The 16,146-nt window shown below is 37.4% G+C and overlaps 1 protein-coding gene across 5 annotated transcripts in view; it reads right to left on the bottom strand.

Annotated features, from left to right (window-relative positions):
* SRBD1 (S1 RNA binding domain 1) overlaps positions 1-16,146 on the bottom strand; it is a 127,938-nt gene that overhangs the window by 95,900 nt on the left and 15,892 nt on the right. For all 5 annotated transcript variants that reach the window (XM_065679490.1, XM_065679487.1, XM_065679491.1 and 2 more), the window contains 5 exons: positions 15,928-16,063; positions 11,210-11,313; positions 7,111-7,218; positions 1,401-1,558; positions 115-205 (listed from right to left, as the gene is read on the bottom strand). In XM_065679490.1, coding sequence (XP_065535562.1) covers positions 115-205; positions 1,401-1,558; positions 7,111-7,218; positions 11,210-11,313; positions 15,928-16,063 — 597 coding nt within the window. The remainder of the gene's footprint in view (positions 1-114; positions 206-1,400; positions 1,559-7,110; positions 7,219-11,209; positions 11,314-15,927; positions 16,064-16,146) is intronic.

The following is a 16,146-nucleotide window of genomic DNA, read 5'->3' as shown; positions in this document are numbered from 1 at the left end:
AGTCCAGTTAAACCAACTGAATTCTTATCCCACCCAAACCTAAGTATTGATATAGTAAAGATTTCCATTACATTTGGTAAGAAAGAGTAATAAATGGAAGTTTCTTTAGCATACTTGTATTGTAGCAGAAGCCTCTTTATCTTCTCAGCTTCACGAAATCCTTGGCCAGTATGCAAGTAAACAACATCAGTATGGAGTATCTGACCTACAATAATGAAAGGCAAAGCCATTTGATAAAATACAAATATCCTAATGCTATATCCTGCAGAACTACTAAAGTTAATTTGATTATTCACAAAAAGAGCTTCTTAATAACACATTTTCCCCTTTTATTTCTGATTCCAATTACAAGAAATGCATGGTGGGCAGAGGACAAAAATTCTTTGGCTGCCAAAGCAAGATGAGTTGATACATTTTCTAGTTCCCTAGGAACATATTCACATAACAAGTAATGAGCATCTAGTTTTAGGAGGCAAATATGGTATATTACATTATGAAAGAGGAAAAAAAGCAATTCACTGTAGAAGATTTATTGCTCTAGTCTAGGACTTTTTACAGATCCAGTAAAGAGAGATGAAAATGAGGAATGCAGTCTCTGGCCTTGCAGTCCAGGAACTTAAGAACTCCAATGCCATCTCCTCTTGCTATCATCCCATCTATCACATTTGGAAATAACTGTATTACTGGTATCGATAACTTGTGGTGCAATGCCTAAATTCATTTAACTATTATTTACCTTCATTATCATTTTAACATGTCTCAAGAACACATCTTTCCTTAGACCCATCCTGGGTGGATATATTTTCAGACAAGAAGCAATGACAAAAATCAAAGGAAAACAAACCCTTTTTGCATGGGTCCAAAGAGGTGTGTATCCCCAGATGAGACTAGGATGAACTGGAAAAACTGCTTTCTTTATCTGTCTAAAAACTGAACTAATAAGTTCTGCAAATACAATGTTTCTGACTTGCCACATTAACACACATACTATTATACAAAAAGGGCTGATAAAGTCTCCAGATGTCCAAGATATTACCCATGAAAAGTTATAGAAAGTATTTAAATTCAAATTCTCTGTTAAACAATAAAAATGCCAGGTGTTCCCATCGCCGACTACTGAGGGGCACAATGATTTGAACCTGTATTCGAGAATGCAGAAGGGATTTTAAACTCTGTTTCAGAGAGAACTAATAACACCAAAGGAGACACTGGAATCCAGGTGCCAGAAACTTAACCTTAAGCCTGAAGAAAGGCATTTGCATGACAGGATGCATGGAAAACACTAAAATCTTAACAAAAAAAGAATAAATCCATTTGATAAAGAAGTCTGTCATGAAACTTTCCTCTAAATGAATACACTTTTATCAGTCCTTTCAAAAATATCTGGAATTGAAACTTACTGGTTGGTGAAATAATTGCCAACTTGCAGCCATGTTTGTAGCCAGGATCGACTCCCATCAAAGTCCGGCCCCTCACAGGGCTGGTCAGAAGCAACTGCCGAAGATTCCTCCCAAACATCATCACGGACTCTTTCTCTGCATCAGATGTCAACTTTGATCTTAAAAGTATGAAAGCAAAAACCATTTTCCCCTCAGTTAGCTCTGAAATACATTTTTGAATAGTTCCAAGCTGTAAGGCTTTTTGCAATCATGTTTTCATTACTATAATTAAATATTAGATTTCCAATCAAGATTGATGTTTTTTTAAAAAGGCTCAGCTATATGATCATCTTATTGTAAATCAATATAAAAAGTGTAATAGAAACACCTATAGGAATGTACACATACCAATGAATATTAAAATAAACTCAATCATGAGCGAAGGATAGCTTCCCATAAAAATGCAAAGAAAACTAGAACTGAAGAAAAATCACTACCCAGCAATAAAAGGATCATCAGTTAGACTGAGAAGCACTAGAAAGAAACTGGAGGAGCCTATCCAATTAACTGCTAACACACCATGACTCATGAGGCATTCGATTATGAATTCCATTATTTAACAGTCATCACAGCAGTTTGTAGACTTGAGCTCTTTCTAGGTTTCTGTTTCCTCAGAATCAAACTAGAAAGCTGAGGAGGACATGATGCTCCCTACCTTCCCCCCGGCCCCCCCCCCCCAGTATTCTTCAATAGAAGGAAGGGAATTAGTGCAGGAAGGATTGGAAAGAACACTTACTGCAGAGTGTTACAAGAAAAGTCTTGCTCAGTGAAGGTGTGCAAGATGCGTTATTTTTTGTGAGATGTGGCCAGTAATACAATGACTGATAAGGACAAGTATTTTTTACCATAATATGGCATTTTACATAAAAAAAAAAAACTGAAAAAGTCATGGAGTCACACATGTCCATCAGCTAGCTGATTTTCTTTCTTTTCTTTTGTAGGTACTCAATGCCATTTTAAGTTGCATTACACTGTCAGTAACTACAATACGAGGCAAGCAAAAGCAATCCAGTAAAGGGTTCAGGGTAGCCAGGACCCTTATTCTTCTTTTCTTTTTACCCATCAATGGAAAAATTAATACCTGGGTTAATTTCTACAGAAGAAAAAACCTGCATTCCAGTTAATTAACCCTGTAAAAATAGGGCAGGAGAAATTATGAAGTTGCTTAGGTCAATCAAGGCATGACACAAGCAAGCTACCAACAGCTAAAAGGCAACATTCATAAAGGCTATTTGACATGATGTAGTATGAAGCTGTTCTTAGCAGTTTTTAGATGCGGAAGAACTTAAGAGTCTGATTTGAATTTGCCCAGGATCCATTCAAAAAGCCAGCTCAGCCCTGCTTCATCCCACAATGGAGCAGAAAGAGATGGTAAGTCCTCATCATTTAGTAAATCCTTACCATCTAGTAAAGCGGTCCAGATTCTTTTCTAAACAAGTGTGCAACAGCAAAAGACTCCCCTATATCCCCATGCTTTTTGTTTCTGTGTCAAGTATACCAAATAACACAGACATGATTTAAAGTGAGATGGTAAAGGTTATACATGCATTCCAAGACTCCTTAGCAATTCAAACGTACACCCAGCACCAAAGAGCAGACACTCTATATACTGCCACCGCTAAGAAAAAGAATTTGGGAATGGCTGCTGTAGTTCAGGTAAGTGTTCCCTCTATCCCAGCATCCTGTCTCGAAGTGTGGAAATAAGCAGCTGCCTAGGGAGCTGCTACAGCAGCCATAGTCTACCTGTCCCATAATCTTATCCTAGCCTCCAACTATTTCCAGCTTGGAATATCTCCTAAGCTTGATGGTTGTCTGTAGTAACCCATAACATATCTGTTATCCAACTATCCAGTTTCTAACAAAACACATACACATTTCTTACACCCGTATCTTCTGTTGGCAGTGAGTTCTGCCCAACAGGCCCATCACAAAGTGTGCAAATAGCTGCCAGCTTTTGGCTGGAAGCTGATTCTTTTTTGAGTGTTATGGCCCCGTAGGTCTTATACTGGAAGAGAGTAAAAACAGATCTGTAGAAGCCCTGTGCCACTCTTCATATGCCATTCAGCTCCAAGTCCTCCTTTCCAAGCTGGAGAGTCATAGCATAGTCAACCCTTCTTCATACAGAAATTTTCACACTTTGTTCCCCTCCATTGGGTCTTTTCCAGTTCTAATGAAACATTTTATTGCTTCCTACATGCACCTCCCCAAGGTGAGGGGACCAAAATGGCCAACAGTATTCCCAGTACAGGCCAACTAAATAAATGATTCTCTGTTTTGTCTTTATTCCTTAACTATATAATCTTATCTTCTGAGCGCTTAACATTTATGTGGCGCTATGTATCCATAGTGCCATCCATTGTGCCATCCATTGTGCCAAAGTGTTCTTCCTGTGGCGGGATAGCTCAGAGCTCATCTTATATATAAAAAAAGATAATTACTTTCCCTTGAAAGTATCATTTTACACTCATCTCCACTGAATTTCAGTTGCAGCATCCTTCTCCCATATCACAGAATGGGCTTCTTCCAGGCAGAGTCCAGGGACTAAATAATTTGGTGCCACTTCTGAGAGACCAGAGAAAACAAAGCCAACACCTAAGCCTCACAACTATAAATCTATACAGACACAGAAGAGATTCCATCAATCATACTTGCATACAAATGAAGTTTAAAAGTGGCCTGTAAACAAGGGAAGGTTGAATGATCTTGGAGCGGAGGCTTTGTACAGAGAAAGACCAAGTTCCAGCCTCCCATCTATCCCAAAGATACAGGGCCCCTGTTGCCCACACAGCCAAATCCTCCCACACTGCAAATTCACATCAGTCCACCTGTGAAGGAGGACTTGTGCAGGAATTAAAATTGCCCCTGAACACATGCTATTAATTACGTGCACCTTATGGAAATCATGTTTAAAATTGGCATGGATATACAGAAACCTTTATAGTAACAGGAAATGTTACTGAAAGTGCCAGGTGCGTAGGGGGAACATAACGTATGTCCTTTCTATTACATCATATCCTGTATTTTTTTAATTACCAATATAGACCTTTCTTTTCTCTCTAACTGTCTCTCACTCAACACTCGTATCAATGACATGATCTATGGTCCCAAATACTGGCCCTTAATTTCAAGTTTGGGATAGTCACTTGATCCTTGCAAAAATATCAAGCTACCTCAAACAATCCAATACCTTTCTCTTTTTCAGCGCACTACTGGCTTCATCCAAATGGCAAGATGCCCAGCTTCATGTTTTTACAATTTGTGACAATTCCCATTAATACAGCAGAGATATAGGGCAGAGGCAGATAACAGTCCTCCTCTGTAAACACAAGAGGAATGGTTATGTTGTTAAAACACCACCAAAACAAAACCCTGCAGTAAGTATCAACCAAGTCAGACTTTCAAGCCTCTCCCTTGAAGTTTATGAAGCACTCAGACCGAATATCACTTACAGGTATATTCTAATAAAAGCAAATAACCTAATCATGACCTACTGGCCTCTATATTCAATGTTATAAGACTCAGTTTTTAAATTGAGATTTAAAATTCCCCATTTCCATCTACAGTCTGAGAGTCAATCTTTTCCGTGGAAAAATATCTGCAAACTAGCTTCAGGTGCGAAACAAGATATACAGAGAAATGTTTGTCTCCCTGAAGACAGAGGAGAGAAAGCACTCGCTTGGAGAAAGCATGGAAAATTAGGAAAGGATTATCCATTAAAAAAATATGTCTGTGCCACATCACTTGCATCAAATCCTGATGGAATCATTCCATGCAGTACTGCAACAAAATAAAATGTATTTCAAAGAGCCAAAAGCAACACTGGACATTATTCTACCAGATACAAGAAATGATGGTATCTGACAGAGTGGAAGAAAGGAAATTAAACAATAAATAAGGTAAGTGTCTTGCTGGCAAGTTCCATTCTCCTGCTCACTAGAAGTATCAGAAATTTCAGTACACTCTTGGAAACTTTCTGTTCCAACATTTAATGATAATAAAAAGAAAGAATGAACAGTGGGGGGTGGGTTGGAAATATTAATGCTAAAGGAGGTACTGAATGCTTTAGCAGCCCTTTGCAAGAGTCCTAAAAATCAGCTTTTGGTGTAGGTGGAAAGAGAATAAAAGAAGGATAAGGGTTAAGCAGTCAAGCACCAGGAATACTACTGGCAGGTGTTTGCATTCCTCTCTACAGGAGACATTTCAGTTTTTCCTAACCAGCCATCACCAATCACACAAAACTATCACAAACAGTAAAACATAAGCACATGTTCCCTCAGGAACAGGCAACAAAATTTGTATTCTTTGCATTTATGCCTTGTGAGCCACAGGGAAGGGAACTTTGTTTTAATTGTAATTAAGAGAACAAGAAAACCTTTGGCAACCTACTGCTGCAACACCTTCATAGTGTAATACACAACACATAGGCTAGAACAGTCCTCTGGTAGGAATCACAAAGCAAAAACACAATAGAAGAGCCTTGAAGAACCCTCATATCGCTTTGCTTATTTATGATAAAACCAAGCCCTACTAAAAAGTAAGTACCTTTTATTTTAGAAGAGCTTGATTATGGAGAAGGCTAGGAATAAATCTACTTTCGCACTCATGTGTGAGAAGCCAACAGCTGGATTCACCATCATGAAATGTCTATTCTTTTGCCCAAACAATAGATACAGTGCCTCCCCTAGAGCAGCTACGTGTACTGTGGTCACATACAAAGAAGAAAGTGAACTCAGCAATTTTGAAAACCTGTGAAATTCACAGTAGCAAAGAACAGGCTTCCTAATCAAAAGAGGTGAAGCAATCTTGGTTGCAAAGTAATGAACAAACACAACATACTGCAGTGAAGAAACCCAAAAGCCATTAGATTCTTCAAGAGAAGAATCATATCAGCAGTACTGTTAGCCATTAGAAAATGAAGCTTTTAGAATGTAGACTTTTGGTCATACTAAATCAATTGAATTGTGTGGTAAACTCCTATACTACACCATGAAAATACCCTATTTAATTAATGTGACTTTGACACTAAGTTTTAAATTTCCTTTAAATTGAAAACAGTATTACAGATCTTACCAGTGGCACTTTGTCTGATGACATCATTACTACAGCTTCACCAGAAATAAGTTTACTGCCTTCTCTAGAGCCATCACGATACACGTAAAATGTCACCAGACCGACACTGTGACTAATTTGTTCACCACAAAAGTGCAGATAAAACACATAAGGGACACTTCCAACCAGAACAATTACTTTGCTCATTTCTTTCAGACAGGTAAAAGAAGAGTCAAAACAGTATCACTGACAGTACTACTGCTGTGACACAAAGAGATGCTGGGAACATTCAGTGACATAACGGCTTATGCTAACACAAGGATAAAGATACAACCATTATGATAATGCAGATCTAAACTGTATTTAATTAGATAAGTGTACAAGCAACAAATACGTAAACATGTAAAATACCTTCTCAGAAAGATGGTTTCTTAACTGTAGCCTAAACCGGATAGGGTCACAAATTACATGTACAGAAGCAAGACTACACAGTTCATCTGTAAGCACAGGGGATTAAAAACATGCTGCCACTTTCAAATGGAAAAAAGATACTGTAATAAAGATTAGGGAGGGAACTGCTAAGAAATCGGTAGTATGAAAACACACATTCACTCCGGCTTACCTGAATTCTCTACAGAGGAGAGGATATATAAGGCGTTTATATGCATCCTCTACTGAATTCCGTAGTATCCTCATTAATTCTGGTTTTAAAAATTGTTTTGGTCTCCACCTACAAAAGGTTAGGAAAAAAAAATTATAGAAAAAAGAAAATGTTTTAAGAACACATGCAAAACCTCAGATAAAAAGAGAATTCTCAAAATAAGACATTAGTGCAATGCCCTATAAACTACAGAATTACTATAGCAATTAGGCAATGAAATTATAGCTTCAAGTATGAATGGAATGAGAACTTGCTCGTGGTTCTACTATCAGACAAGGGACAAGGCCTATCTTCTATTTTATTATTACAATGCAGTTATTTTTTCGTTTTAAAGAAAATATAATAAAATTTACTTTTCACTTGGAGAAGTCAAAGCTCATCACAACTGAAGAACTTGGTTCCATATTACCAATAGGGTTGCATTATTTTCAATACACAAAAAAAGTGACTGAACATCATCTGTGAGAGGATGCATCGTTTTGGGGAGCTACTCATGCAAAACAACTGTGTCCAGACAGAAGTAAGAGAGCTAAGCTAACATCGACTAATGAAACCCAACTTAAATTTCATTTGGAAGGCTTTAAGTATCTCCATTCAAACTCAAAAGGAAATCAGTTTTGCAGTAGTCCTTAAACAACAAAACCCAAACAATTTGCAAACAATTTTTCTTTTACCTGTTGCTGATATTTTAAAAATATAAATAATATCTTAGAAGACAAAATGAAGTAAATGATACCAAACAAACACAAGATTATTTCCCAGTTTTTTCTAACACAAACTCTTTGGAGCACTGCCTTTTCTAAGATGACTGCGCAGTGGTCATATCTGTAATGACAATTACTGCCAATCTTGTCCTAAAGTACACCCCAGTTTCAAAGCTCCCCAGAACACAGATCCTACATATTCGTTCCAATGACTTTTTTGGTTTGGGCAACATTACTGGAGGGGGAAAGAAAGTCCTTGAACAAACACAGCTTTAGTGTTTTTAAACGCAGCATGATAGAACTATGCCCATTTGATAATGAGTCCAGGTGCAGGCCCAGGCAAAAACAGGGTTTACTTTTTACTTTGTTTGCTTGCACTCACTCAGAAGTACTAAGAATCCTAAATTGCTCCTACCCAGACAGCTTTTCAGTTGTTTGAGGGGATCTACAGTTTCCTGAAGGAGCTTTACTAAGTGTCTGCGAATACAGAGGTTGGGAAATGTGTGCTCAAGTCAGCACTGCATTAACGGAGACAGACGTGGGAGCAGAATTAAGCTTACCATTTAGTTTTACAACACAGAGTTGAGAGAGCTTAGCCACATGACCTCATCACTTTGCTAAGAGATTTTGCAAATAGTTCTATTCTGCTTATTTGTAACTAGAGACTCTTTCCATACCTATATAAAACTGGCAAAGGCTTTAAACACTCTTATTGCCATCCAATGCTATCACCATGAAGTTTTTACAGGTGGTAAGTATGACTATACTTCCCCAGAAAGTATCCTCAGCACAAATAAGAATCAATTTGGAAACCTGGCAGCTGTTTCCCCCTCTCTTCCATCCATTAAAGCTAGTTAGCAAACCTTTCCTCTGTTAATAGGTTATCACAGCAGGTATTTTTATTACTGCCTATATGTAAGTAAGAATAACTTAGGTAACATTCTATTATTCTATCGCCTGGAAACCAAAAAAATATTCTCAAACACCAAACTTGATTTTCAAGGCTGCAATCCCCTTTTGGAACAAGCTCTCACACCTTCCAAAAGAACATCTCCATGTTGTCTTTACATTCAAAGTCAGCTAACCAGCCCCTCTACAGCTGTTCCTCACTGACCCTTTTTCCATGTCCCACTTCACAATGAAGTCTTTGGGACCAGTGCAGTTCTAGTGTTAATGGAGCTAGGCTCATTGTCAAACCATAGAAATGCTGTTTTCTGGGGAAAGAAATACAACCCATGGGGACAGGCATAAGGATATTCCTGCATTTTCAACACAAATGAAAAGTTCAAGGAAATATAGATGCTTCCACAGGCAAATATTCTGAACTTGCAAAGAAAATGCAGTAGAGTGCATTTACATAGAGCTCAATGCAATAATGAAGAACTCCAGTCTTCCAAATCCACTTTCCACTGCAGGAGCATTTAATGCTAAAAGAATTTGCTTCAGGAGAACACAAAGGTCGGCATATTTGCTACTAATTCAACAGGCAGTAGGTGATAGGGTTTTGTGGCTGGAATACTGGGCAAACACCGTAGCAAGGTGGCATTTCTGGTTCAACAACTGATTGTGTGTGACCTTCAGAGAACTAGTTAATACCTTTGCAAAGTTCTGAAATCCTTGCCTCAAACAAAAGTTCTTAAGCTTCTGCTCTCACCAGTAAATCAGAAAATAATGCAAGTCCCATCCTTGGACAGTCACTTCCAAGCTTGCAGGGCAGAATACGCATTTACCACTTGTCAGTTTGGTAACACAGTTGTCAGTCTAATGAGGAATATCTCAATCTGTCCTAGATGTTAATGTACCAAGATCTACTACAATAATTGCTTCAAAAGTTTTCTGAAGGTGGGGAAATTGTCCTTAAACAGTAAAAAGCCACAAGCATATATAGTCTTATGAATGCTAAATATTAATTAGTAGTTCCATTTCCAAAGTCAATGCTCTTTTTTATCTCAGGATGACTCACAAAAGTGTAACCAACCAAATACACATCCCACTTTTATTTGTGTAGCAGTGACAAGCTGTTCCATTATCTGTGGCTTACAGTGCTCTCAAAATCTGTCACAGATGCGGTAAAAGCAAGACTGACAGATAGGTTCTGCCTACAGAATATACAGCTCAGGGGAAAGGACAGAATGTCTGTTACAGGTATTAAAACCAGAATGAAACGTAGGTGTGCTTATGAATCCTGATACTTTCCAGAAAAGAAAGTAAAAGTTACTTACTATTAGTCCTAGATGATATCATGTTATCTAGCCAAACTATTTTAACTCTTTCAGAGACTTCCATGTTGGAAGCAGAACTTTAAATTTTCTACAATGAAAAGGAATATTTTTACCACACCCCATTTTTGGACTCGATATGGAAGAAAAACATATGCTAAAGCAGTATCTGAATACACAATTTTATACATTAAACAAATGCATCTTTTACTATGCCTTTTCCTCCTTTTTGTTATCCACTCTTTGGACACAAAGGTAGGAGTTTCTAAGACATCCTCCTAACAATGTCCAGTATCCCAAACTATTGAGAAAGAGAAACCTGTCTTTTATACATGCAAGAAAGATGCACAAGTCTAAATTACAATAGTCTTCAGAGAACATTAGAGTTTTCAAGAAAAACACTGATAGAGATATTGAACAAAACAACATGTATTTAACCAAAATGTTTGCAAAAATTGCTCAGAACTATACAACACGAAACATTTCACTACAGGCTCAGAAAAAGCAACTTGTAAGAGCAAATCAGTAAGAAATGAAAGAATTATGCAAAATTTAGAACCCATTTTTCTAACCTAACCAGAGATCAAAAGGCAAGTCAGAGAATCATGGATTGAACAGTCACCTTCAGGTTTGTCTATTAAATCTAATACTTCTTTTAAAAACATTCAATCCCTTATATTTGTGAAACCCAAAGCTGGTACTTTACTGATCCAATACTTGAGGTAGCCCTCTTTAATTATTGTAATCAGGCATATTAAGTCAGTTTTAGAAGTATATTCTATTGGATTCTACAAATTCCTTTCAGTGGACACTACAGGATGCGCTGCATATTACAATTTGAAAACATATTCACATTTCATCAGCCTTAGCATATCTCTTTTTAAAACTCAACTGCTTGAAGAACAGTGCCAGAACTCCCTAAATACAGCCAAAGGCATGATCTTTTCAGCATAATGCTACAGCAGCTGGAAATACAGGTTAAGAATTATCCACTTGCTAATTTCATCTAATTTAATAAACATTCATTTAAATTGCTCTCTTAATATAAGGAGACATGTGAGGTACATTTCAGTATGCAGCTGCCTATAGAGAAAAAATAAAGACAAGACTTCTGTAAGAATATGTATCCATGCAGACCTTTCATTGACACACCACCAGCAGAATTCATTCTTCACCCCGTCAGGAATGTTGACCTTCACTGTCAGGATCTTCAGATTTTCCCCTCGGTTAATGGCCAGAATCTGAGTGCAAACATAAATGGCAGAGACAGATGACACACAAAATATCCAAAAGATAAACTTATCAACATTTGTGTACACACTCGCTTGACATTCTGTAGCAAATCATGATGGTGGTACAGTAAATCAGTTCACAAAGTACTAGCATGTGCAGATAACAGCCACATTTTAAACACAGATTAAATCATGCTGTGGCATAACAAATCATACATTTTTCCTGGAGTCTGCAATCTCAAGATCCAGTTTCTCTTAAATGCAGTTATAACACAAGTCAGCATAAATTTAGTTGGTAGAATAATCTTGTATAATAACCCAGATTAAAAATCAAGAAATTAATTGAAAAGTTATTCCAATCAGACTGGACATCAGAAAAGGAAAAAGTCCTATGCTTCAGGCTTAAGATTTCTTCCCAAAACCAAACCAAATTCAAGACTAATTATGAATCAGATCTTGTGACATGGAAGTGATCAGCTTAATTTGAAAGAGGATAAATTTAGTGTTATCCATGCCTAGTTCATAAATAGCAGAAAATATTGTAGGTACTCTTTATATTAACACTCCAGCTTTAAAACATATGCACGTACTTCTGGCAGAGTCTTGTGTACACAGCCACGTATTGATGACCTAAAGCTAAATCTGGCTGCACATGTCCTATCTGCATATGGAGTTTTATTTTATATGGAAGTCTCTGGCTCCTCATTTAAAACCAGATCACAATACGAGTGGTGGATCCTGCATACTGATGGGTATCTATTGGTCTAGTCTCACTACGAAAACCTTGAATGCTCACCTGAAGAAAACTCACTGGCCATGGCATTTTAGAAACAGAATAACAGCGAGAAGCAGCTACAAATAAAAGCCATGTGTTTTTAGATTTCATTTTCCTTTTTAAAATATTTTAAAGTACAAAAATATATTAAAAAGCAAATCAAACCAAAACTGCTAGAAGTTGACATTCCTGTATGACTACACATGTTGCTCTATGTAGCAGGCCCTGAGCACTGTCACAACAGAGCATTCTGTGTCAATCATAAACTTTAATTCAATCACTAGTTAACTCAGACATGTCACATATGTTAAATACAATGGCTTAAAATGACTCCAGGACATAGTACCAATTTATATTCCTCAGCTTTACTGTTCCTGTGACATACCAGGCCTGACATATCATTGAACAACAAAGCTAATAATAAAGATTGCATGTGAAATATTATAGCATCTGGTACCTTGACTGCCAAAGCAAATGTTTTCATGTAGAGATTAGAAAGACATATTTTAACAAATCAAATGCTTTCATGTTTATTCTGATTTTATTAAAAGATAAAGTTAAATGTCAAGCTAAAATGAAACCAAAAAGATGCTCATGACAGAGAGTGTATCTGATTGAATTATAATGTCATCATTCAGCACGCAATTAGCGGGATCAATATTTGCATCACATTTTGTTTCCTGGCACTCCGTCTGCAGAACGTGTCAGTCACCTGAACGCAAAGCAGCTGTACTGCACTCACTAATAGAATTTACATTTTTACTCTTAAACAAACTGCCTACCCTGGTCTAAGTGACATGCATTCAGAGAAAAATTATCACCCAAGAAAGGCTCAATTAAGGAAGTAATTAGTCAATTTCTCCTTCATAAAGGTCATTTTGTTTTATTTTTAAGTAACAGGTTAAAACCTGGCTATTCCAGACACAAAGCAATCTTCCAGTTCTGGAAAATGACTGTTTTTATGCAAGATTGCAAGGGATGCAGGGGAAGAGTTGATTCAAACCAAAATACATTATTCAGAGAAGGCAAGAACAATTATTTGATCTAGTCACGAGACTCATCAAACCTTATTCTGTTTATCAGAAAAACACAACATACTGCATTCTGTGCAGCTCTCTTCTATGTTGCCTATTTACTTACACTCACTAAGTAAGTTTTGTATATCTTGCCAAGGACGTTAATTTCCAATTCCTTTTTAAGATTGGAAATAGAGCACTTGCCTCAAACATGACACTTTATTCATGAATTCTTTTCCTCCCACCAATTCACTCGTCTCCAAATAGAGGAAAGCAACCCCAAGGCGTACACAAAACATGGAACTGTCTAAAATTAGTCAAAAATTCAAATAAACTCTTGAAAGATTTTTTTCCTTAGTTATGACAGCGTTGGTATAGCTACCCAACTACACCCTAAGACACTTTAGTCAGGTTCTCCTTGCTGCCAAAAGAAGGAATGGTAGCTGAACCTCCCAACAGCAAAACGTGCCAGCTGGAAACACCACAGGTATCCAATCATGTCAAAATCTGGAGTTGGGGTTTTTACGCAAATAAGGCTTTTCCCCCTCGTTTCAGGTTCAGTATTTTAACTTTTTTGGTCAAACAACCTTAACTCCATACCAATCCTGATTATTTTGGGGCACAAACTGACAATGGCACGGAAAGTCACCCAGAACTACAGCATGGGGAAAGGCAGAACCACAGAACCAGCTTCCTGTGCAGCTTACTGCACACCAGTACACCTCATTGCAACATACACAGCAAGGCATGCTCATGGCTACAAATGCTTTGTGTATAAAAACACAGCTTATTCCCTTGCAGGTAACTTGCTAGTCTACTGCCCGTCCCCTTACACATAAGCTAGAGCAGAGTTAAGAGTTGTACACACACCTTTAAGATCCCTAGTACTTTCATATTCAGGCAAGGACCAGTTTCTCTACAGTATTTTATGTAATACTTGCCACTTTGCAACGAGGTGATTTAAAGCAGACTTGTACCTTTGCCTCTAGCAATGACAACATTTAGCTGGGTGCAGTCAAGAAAAGAGCTGAGACGGTCTTCAAAACAGTGAATTTTGCAAGAGTTAAACACAGCTATTTAACCCGCAGTTCTGGTGGATTAGTAAATTTCATAAATCCCTCAGTTTTGGGGTTATCATCCTCACGCCATCATCCCAGGAAACCTATGTACACCCGATAATAGTTGCATATCTCAGTATTCACCACTCAGTGCAGGAAAAGCTAAACAGTCTTTGACAGCTAAAGTATTCATTCAACAGTAAAGCATCCAAACAAAAAATCCATACAGCACAACACAATCTCCTGATGAATCTCAGATCTTTGTGATATGTCACAGCAGTAGTCTTAGACTGCTCTAGACTTTTTCCAGACCATCTAGAAGCAAGCTCTCACCACGTAATTCCCAACATAAATACAATAATTGTTCACACTTATTACAAAGATAAAAACTACAGGGACCTCTTCAAACATCTACAGAAGGCCTTTCTAAGCAAAAGTCACTTGTAGCCCAGTCTTTCACCTAACTCCATCCATAGTGGGGACAGGAGGTGGGTTTAGAATTAGTGCATACATGTTGCAAGATATTTTTTGTGATAAATTCATTTCAAAACATGCAAGAAAATCCTTTATTAATTCCAAACATCACTGTTTTCAAACAGCAAGCAGACAGAATATGAGGGCATATCATAGATATAAAAGGAAAAGCATTCTGCAGTAGAATAAGACAGCCTGCTAATGGAAGAGGACATTTCTGGTTGTCAGCAGCTAAGATGGTCTTTTTTTAGTGTGTTTTGGGTTTTTTGTCTGAGTTTCGGTTTTTGTTTGGTTTGGGTGTGTTTGTGTTCTTGTTTTTTGTTATTGCTTGGATATTTGAGGTTTTGTTTGTTTCTTTGTGGGTTTTGTTTGTTTGGGTTTGGGGTTTTTGTTTCTTTGTGTTTTTTTTTAAGCTCAGTAATTGTGACAAAACCAAGAACCATTTGACTTGGTAATTAGTTGTGAATTTGCACAAAGGTCTTGACAGTTGCACTGATCACACTACACTTCAGCCTTTGAACAGGAGTAACCCAGCTATCAATTTATCATCTAGTAAGTTTGCTTCCTCCCTCATTTCTTCTTCTAATCATGCAGGTCTAGGCTTAGGGTTTAGGATAATTAAAGATGCTGCACAGAAAGGAATACTGATGACTTGCAAAACAAAGCCATTTTTGGGGTCGTTCATAGGATGTTCTCCTGAGCTACCTTCATAGGTCATATTCCATTTAATCTTTCTGGATCCTTCCCTGATACTTCTCACCAGTTTCACTTGACAGGTTTAATGTCAAATGGCTCAGAACACAATCAGTGCTGCAGCAAACATCCAAAGGAAACAACGAGTAAGTGTATCAAGGTTTTCTTCACGCTCCAACCAAACAGCTTCCACTACTATGCCACTACTACACAAGTCTCACCCCTACATACCACACATTTATCTTTCTCCTGGTAACATTTGCTATACACTTGTTACCCGGGGAAGGGAGGGAGGGCTTGACAAGTGCTGAAAATAAATCACACCAGTATTGAAATCGCAGATACATAAATCATTATAAACATATGTTTAATGAGAATTAATTAGACAATGGGTACACCAAATAAGCAGTCCTTTGTTCAGTTTCTTAAAACAGAGATTAACAGGTTACCCCTGGATTTCAGGGATTATAAAGTCTCTCTTACCTTTAATAACCAAAAAGCAAAACCAACCATCTTTAGTACTAGCTTCAAGCAACAAAAATCAAAAGCAAAGACACCTTTGCTATAGGTAAAATTCAAAGGAAAAAATACCAATGTGTAATAGTACCTGATGATGCTGAATATTCTTTATGTTACAAGAAAACTCATGGTACAGCTGGAATTTATCAATATCTTTTTCATTTACACTTTTGGATGACACTTTTGCCAAGGCTGACTGGATACAAATGTACCTTTGCTGACATCTGAATAAAAGAAACAAATGTTAATAAGGTATTTCAGCACGAAACTGGTAACAGGTCATTAGTGCTTGCATTGAATAAAAATA

This window comes from Lathamus discolor, chromosome 5 (genome assembly GCF_037157495.1).
Source record: "Lathamus discolor isolate bLatDis1 chromosome 5, bLatDis1.hap1, whole genome shotgun sequence".
NCBI lineage: Eukaryota > Metazoa > Chordata > Aves > Psittaciformes > Psittacidae > Lathamus > Lathamus discolor.
This window is presented reverse-complemented; position numbering and strand designations above follow the sequence as displayed.